This window comes from Salvelinus sp. IW2-2015, linkage group LG17, assembly GCF_002910315.2.
Source record: "Salvelinus sp. IW2-2015 linkage group LG17, ASM291031v2, whole genome shotgun sequence".
In the NCBI taxonomy this organism is placed as follows: domain Eukaryota; kingdom Metazoa; phylum Chordata; class Actinopteri; order Salmoniformes; family Salmonidae; genus Salvelinus; species Salvelinus sp. IW2-2015.
Genome location: NC_036857.1, coordinates 29628302 through 29636247, shown reverse-complemented (window position 1 = coordinate 29636247; position 7946 = coordinate 29628302). Strand labels below are relative to the sequence as shown.

General features: G+C 43.0%; 1 protein-coding gene across 1 annotated transcript in view; it reads left to right on the top strand.

Moving 5' to 3' along the window:
- The window catches only part of LOC111976241 (vasopressin V2 receptor), a 53278-nt gene that overhangs the window by 43536 nt on the left and 1796 nt on the right, over positions 1-7946 (top strand). The window contains exons 7-8 of the mRNA XM_024005006.2: positions 5212-5430; positions 6558-6857. Coding sequence (XP_023860774.1) covers positions 5212-5411 — 200 coding nt within the window. The 3' untranslated portion in view covers positions 5412-5430; positions 6558-6857. The remainder of the gene's footprint in view (positions 1-5211; positions 5431-6557; positions 6858-7946) is intronic.

The following is a 7946-nucleotide window of genomic DNA, read 5'->3' as shown; positions in this document are numbered from 1 at the left end:
ACACACACACACACACACACACACACACACACACACACACACACACACTAAGCATACCTCAGTGTCAGTAAATAACCTGTTTATATCTCCTGTTGCTCACACCCCAGACAGATGTTGACATTTCATCAACAATAGCATCTGCCAACAGCTCGCACACAGAGTTAAACACACACATGAATAGGCACCCAACGCATGCAAACACGCACACATAAGTCATCATGCACACACCGATTGCTATCAGCTGTGTAGTCTCTAGTCAACCCCCAGCTCCTTTTATCTTCCTAAACTGGCAATAGTAAAGAGGGAGGAGGCCAGTGCTTGGTGTCCTACTTATTACATAAAAACGGCATGTTAGAAGTAGAAAGTGGCCAAAGGAAATAGGTAAAGTTTAGAGATTTTTGTTCCAGAAGGAAATTTACAGCACGCCTAATAGTGCCAGAGGGAAACTAAAATGGAAAACCGTAAACAGTTCGTTTCCACACTGAATACTGGTACTGTTAAATAGTCACTACTCTCTGTTGTTGCCAAAGAGGAGGAAGGGGACCGTGACCTCGACCTCTCCATGCCTATGTCCCAAATGGCACTCTATTCCCTATATTGTGCACTTGAAAAATACTAAGCGATATACTAGAGAGCTATATCTGCCAGTGGATGCGGTACAGCCGCCACAGGTGTGTCCAGCAAGAACAAGTCAGATATCTTCAGAACAGGTTCATTACAGATAAGGGTTCACCACACCATACTCCTTGATTGACAGTGCTCACAGTGGAAGTGAGAGTGTATAAAAGTGTTTCTATGGAACAGAATAGAAAGGAATAACCACAAGTATAGGCTTACATACAATATACAGGCCCAGTAGATGGTATTGGTGGTGGTATTCGTGCTAGTATCTCGAATACACATAAATACACAATCTCTATACTGCTTATGCCAAGATATAATGTAAGGGGCAAAACAAAATGCATAGGTTATAGTAACACACTTACAGCACAAAAGCCCAATTATTGGTAACCATATGATAACTATACATCAATTGAATGACATAGAAAGTAACTGAAATGTGACTGCAATGTACCCAAGGTCTGCGCATGTGCAGGAGACCACAACAAGGAATAGTAACTGCCCCACCAGGAAAGGCACAGGCTAAATTAGATTACATACATACATACGACTAAATATACAGTGCAAGGTAGCATGAGTTTTGCCAGCAGCATACCACCCTGCATACCACTGCTGGCTTGCTTCTGAAGCTAAGCAGGGTTGGTCCTGGTCAGTCCCTGGATGGGAGACCAGGTGCTGCTGGAAGTGGTGTTGGAGGGCCAGTAGGAGGCACTCTTTCCTCTGGTCTAAACAAAGATCCCAATGCCCCAGGGCAGTGATTGGGGACACTGCTCTGTGTAGGGTGCCGTCTTTCGGATGGGACGTTAAACGGGTGTCCTGACTCTCTGAGGTCATTAAAGATCCCATGGCACTTATCGTAAGAGTAGGNCTCTCTGAGGTCATTAAAGATCCCATGGCACTTATCGTAAGAGTAGGGGTGTTAACCCCGGTGTCCTGGCTAAATTCCCAATCTGGCCCTCAACCATCACGGTCACCTAATAATCCCCAGTTTACAATTGGCTCATTCATCCCCCTCCTCTCCCCTGTAACTATTCCCCAGGTCGTTGCTGCAAATGAGAACGTGTTCTCAGTCAACTTACCTGGTAAAATAACGGTAAAATAAAAAATAAAATAAAAAAATGAGGCTAAATAAAGGTTGTAATTGTCCATAAACACGGCTATAAGTGTAGCGGCCTTTATATGTACCACTGGAGAACCAAGAAATGAAGAGCGACACCACGGCTGTCTTTTTGGCTTTTATGTCGATCTGCAATAGTCTTGTGAGAAGACAGGACAGGAACACACAGTCTCCAATGCACCATCTGACAAGTTGTTCTACACAGGAGCATGAAGAAAGGTAAAACACATATCCTGTCTCACATCCCCAATACATTGCTAGGTGCTTTCAGTGTTGACAGTACCAAAATACAACAACTCATGTACAAAAACACTGCAACACAAACAAGCTACAACGTGAAATCGCCTCTATCCCATTCAGACCTTAGAGGGCCAAAACTACATCTCCCATAATGCAACGCCAGCACCAGTCGGCAGTTTAGCTAACCGTCTGCATCACAGAAAGGCCTGCTAGCTAGCAACAGCAGCACTTTTAGCACTCTGTAAACTATATTAATAACAACAATAAAACTCTCAAAGATACATGTTTCAATAGCATCACACTCCCTTATAACAATATCTACAGCAATAACTTTGGGATGTTTTATTTATTTCACGTTAGTGCTTTGTAGGACTGAGGAGAACGGGAGCTAACGTGTAATAACGTTACCAGGGTGTTAGTAGGTGACGCAAGCACCCAGATGAAATAAAATACATTTAATGAAACAAAACCCGAAGATGTTAACATCATTCAGCTACTGTAGCTGCCTACCTAACATCAACAGGCAGCACCAGTAGCGCAACAATTAAAAATAGACACCAAAAGTAAAGTTCCTGGCGATCATAGCGATCTGACTCCCCCCCTCTGTCTGAACTTGGAATATTCCTGTTGACCCCCAACCTGGTTGTTCTGTTCTGCCTTGTGTACTATTTAAATAATTTTAAGTTTGATGGAATAACCTTTTTAACTCTCCCACACAAGCTGACAATATGAACGTGAAAATAATATCGTAATGGAGGCATGTGGTACACAGAGTATAAATTAGCTGGCATGACTGGCTAGCACCTAATTTACTTGGCTAACGTTAGCTGGCTAAAAGAGTAGCATGATGTAAAGGAAAATACCTTCTAAATATGGTAAATAACTTGACTGCCTTAGCAACAGCCAACTAAAGAAGCAATGACATGTACAGTACTTACAATTAGATGCACACAATAACAGAAATCATAGAAAACAGTCCAATATGTCCTTCCTTCTCTTCAGACCGCACGATCTCAATCTGATGGCAGGAGGTACACGGGGAACGCCGGACTGTGATTGGCTGATACAAGTGGGGTGATTTATAGGTACCGCTTTGGTGAAGATAAGGTGTTGGGCAAATACAATTTAACTACTAGATTAGGGGTGATGAAACGGCTAAATAAGAGCTGGCCTTTTTAACAGCACTATTGTAAAGTAGTGTGTACACTTATTACTATGGAATTATAAACGGGGTATCAGTCCAGTTATTGGAAAAAAATGTATTCTAAGAAGACCTGACTTGTCAGTTATTTTAGTTATGGCTTCATAAAACTACAGTTAGAATAATAGTAATTAATTGATTCATCTGAACCTATGAATTCTTTGAGAACCAATCGGAGTTCTTTCCCAGAATAATAAGACAAACACAAGTTCTTTATACATGCAAGCAGTGCATTCTAGTCCCGTGAGATCACATGGTACCAGTTAAAAGTTTGGACACACCTACTCATTCCAGGGATTTTATTTATTTGTACTATTTTCTACATTGTAGAATATTTGTGAAGACATCAAAACTATGAAATAACACATATGGAGTCATGTAGTAACCAAAAACGTGTTTAACAAATCAAATCAGCTTTGCACACTCTTGAGATTCTTTCAACCAGCTTCATGATGTAGTCACCTGGAATGCCTTGTTAAAAGTTCATTTGTGGACTGTCTTTCCTTAACGCGTTTGAGACAATCAGTTGTGTTGTGACAAGGTTGGGGTGGTAAACAGAAGATAGCCCTATTTCATAAAAGACCACGTCCATATTATGGTAAGAACAGCTCAAATAAGCAAAGAGAAACGACAGTCCATCATTACTTTAAGACATGAAGGTCAGTCAATCCAGAACATTTCAAGAACTTTGAAAGTTTCTTCAAGTGCAGTTGCAAAAACCATCAAGCGCTATGATGAAACTGGCTCTCATGAGGACCGCCACAGGAAAGGAAGACCCAGAGTTACCTCTGCTGCAGAGGATACGTTCATTATTGTTAACTGCACCTCAGATTGCAGCCCAAATAAATGTTTCACAGAGTTCAAGTAACAGACACATCTCAACATCAACTGTTCAGAGGAGACTGCGTGAATCACGCCTTCATGGTCGAATTGCTACAAAGAAACCACTACTAAAGGACACCAATAATAAGAAGAGACTTGCTTGGGCAAAGAAACACGAGCAATGGACATTAGACCGGTGGAAAGCAAGTTTGAAATTTTTGGTTCCAACCGCTGTGTCTTTGTGAGATGCAGAGCAGGTGAATGGATGATCTCCACATGTGTGGTTCCCACCGTGAAGCATTTTTTATTTATTTTATTTATTTTACCAGGTAAGTTGACTGAGAACACGTTCTCATTTGCAGCAACGACCTGGGGAATAGTTACAGGGGAGAGGAGGGGGATGAATGAGCCAATTGTAAACTGGGGATTATTAGGTGACCATGATGGTTTGAGGGCCAGATTGGGAATTTAGCCAGGACACCGGGGTTAACACCCCTACTCTTACGATAAGTGCCATGGGATCTTTAATGACCTCAGAGAGTCAGGACACCCGTTTAACGTCCCATCCGAAAGACGGCACCCTACACAGGGCAGTGTCCCCAATCACTGCCCTGGGGCATTGGGATATTTTTTAGACCAGAGGAAAGAGTGCCTCCTACTGGCCCTCCAACACCACTTCCAGCATGGAGGAGGAAGTATGTGGTGGTGCTTTTCTGGTGACACTGTCAGTGATTTATTTAGAATTCAAGGCACACTTAACCAGCATGACTACCAGAGCATTCTGGAGCGATACGCCAGCCCATCTGGTTTGCACTTAGTGGGACTATCATTTTGTTTTCAACAGACAATGACCCAAAACACACCTCCTGACTGTGTAAGGGCTATTTGACCAAGAAGGAGAGTGATGAAGTGCTGCATCAGATGACCTGGCCTCCACAATCACCCAACCTCTGTTTTTATCAAAGAGGAGGAACGTTTATTCTATATGACCCCTTACCTATCTATATCTCTGACCTTCACACTCTATTGCGATCATTCAGCTCTGCTGTAATTTACTGGTTGTAGCCTACGGCTGCTGTGCTGCTGGCTCTGGCAATGTAATGTTCCTCACTGCCCTGCAGGCTGACTGATGGCTGCGTGTGCGTTTGCCCGATCGCGTCTGTGTGTGTGTCTTTGTCTGACCGTGTGTGTGTCCTCTCTCTCTCTGCAGGCGTAGCGTTCACCATCCTGATGCTGCTGGCCAGTCTGAACTCGTGTACCAACCCCTGGATCTACACCTTCTTCAGCAGCTCTGTGTCCAGGGAGCTACAGGCCATGTTACGCTGCAGACCAAGAACCCCGCGCAGGGGCTCCATACCTGACGACTCCACCACCACACACACCTCCACCACCAAGGACAGCCTCTACTGACACACTCAGACACTCACACGTACGTACAGTTGGGTCAATATTTGTTGACACCGTTGATAAAGATGAGCAGAAAAATCATTAGGAAATAAATAATACGAATACTGAACCATATTGTATGCTATTTTTGTTGTTGAAAATTATATTCATTGATACTAATACAATTGCTTAGAGAAGGAGATTTTGGTAAACAAGTCATTTAAAAAATCTCATAAAGATAGGGATCAAAGTTATTGGCACCCCTGTTTTCAATACTCCAGCACCCTACCCTTGTGAGGATAACGACACTGCGCCCTTACATTTTTGTTGTTTTTGATGAGATTGGAGAACACATTGGGAGGGATCTTAGACCATTCCTCCATACAGAATCTTTCCAGATCTTCGATATCCTTCATCTGTGGCGCATATGGACTGCCCTCTTCAATTCAAACCACAGGTTTTCAAGTCCGGAGACTAAGATGGGATGCCCATTGCAGAATGATGATTTGGTGGTCAATTAACCATTCCTTTAAGGATTTTTAAATGTCCTGGTACTTGATAAAGTGCATGATGCCGTTGACCTTAACAAGGGCCCCAGAACCAGTGGAAGCCAAATAGCCCCACAACATCAAAGATCCACCACCATATTTTTACATTAGGTATAGGATACTTTTCTACATATGCATCTTTCTTTCGACGCAAAACCCACCACTGGTGTACGTGACCAAAGAGCTTTATTTTCATGCCATCCAACAAATGTAAACTCCTGGAGTTTGATACATGGCATTGGCACTTGGATTGGAACCGGTACTGTGGTCAGATGACATGAAAAAAGAGCTCTTCTGCCACGCACACCTGTGGTAGGTTTGTCGTTGAAAAACAGAAGTATACGCAGAAAAGTACCTCACACCTACTGTAAAATATGCTGGTGGATCTTTGACGATGCAGTCCATACGCGCTGCAGACGAAGTATATCAAGGATCTGGAAATATTCTGTATGGAGGAATGATCTAAGATCACTCCCAATGTGTTTTCCAATCGCATTGTTATCCTCACAAGGGTAGGGTGCTGGAATATTAATAAAAACAGGGGTGTCAATCACTTTGATTCCTATCTTTTTGAGATTTTATTTATTACTTGTTTTAAAAAAAATATTCTTCAATTTTTTAGAGCACACACACTCCACCAAGGACAACTTGTACTGTCTCACACACACACCACCACCTCCACTGCTGCCAGCACCTAAGACTAGAGGACAGCCCGCACTGACCTTCAGGCAGCAAACACATTTCCCCCAACACGGAAACATGGACAGCTGTGTTATGGCCAGAAAGGAAGGACCCCTATGAAACATCCCCTGTCTGTCTGTCTGTCTGTCTGTCTGTCTGTCCCCTCTGTCTTCTCTCCCTCACACCGAGGAGGTTGCTATTGAACGAGAGGAGAAACGTGAGTCAGCCGAGGAGGACAAATGTGAGTGAAGACATCGACACTACGTAATGGAATATACACCTTTACAGCACCTGTATAAGTACTGTACCTATAAATATACATGTATCAACAGCAGGATCAGATGTTCACTTGGTACTGTAGAAACGGAACGAAAACAGCTGACCATGGAGTATAAACATCCTGTATTATACGTTGTCTCTACATGTCTCTATATAAAGAGAACAGTGCAGTTGTTGGAAGGTGATTCCCTTCAAGGCTACAAATTACTTCACCTCCCGCAAGAGGGCATGGGCAGTACATTAAATGTTTGTTGACTGGACTACATGCCTAATGTACAAAGCAGTGCATGAGCTCACAGTACGCTATGGTTCAAACTACAGAACAAAGCAGCCAGACAGCAGACTGAGTGAGAAAGAGAGAGAGAGAGAGAGAGAGAAAGAGGGGGAGAGGGAGAGAGAGAGAGAGAGGGAGAGAGAGAGAGAGTACAGGCTCAGTGAGCACAGCCTTGCCATTGAGAAGGGTAGACACAGGAAAACCTGGCTCCCTGTAGAGGAAAGGCTGTGCAACCACTGCACAACAGCAGAACCTGAGATGGAGCTGCATTTCCTGACAAAATGTCAAAAATATTAAACAATTAGAGAGTGTCATTACCCCAAATTTGAAACCCTTATTCAAGGTTGCAAAGACCTCTCTGATGAAAGTAGGCTACCCGTCCTGTTGGAGATGACACAGAGAGCTGTGGGTTGGCAGTGCACTACATTTCTGCCTGCCATAAGTTGAGGGACAGTGTCTGACAGACCAATCAACGTGCACATGTCCTCTACTGTATGCTTATTGTTATTGTTCAAAGTATAGTTATTTTGACCCTTGGATATTGTTGTTATTGTTGTCCCGTTAACAATTTTGATTCTTATTATTTTCATATTGTAAATATCCAAAGTAAGCTTTGGCAATATGTACATTGTTACGTCATGCCAATAAAGCAAATTGAATTGAAAAAAATAAAATACAATTGAGAAGAGAGAGGGAGAGAGAGAGAGGGAGAGAAGAGAGAGGAGAGAGAGAGAGGAGAGAGGAGGAGAGAGAGGAGAGAGAGAGGAGAGGTAGAAG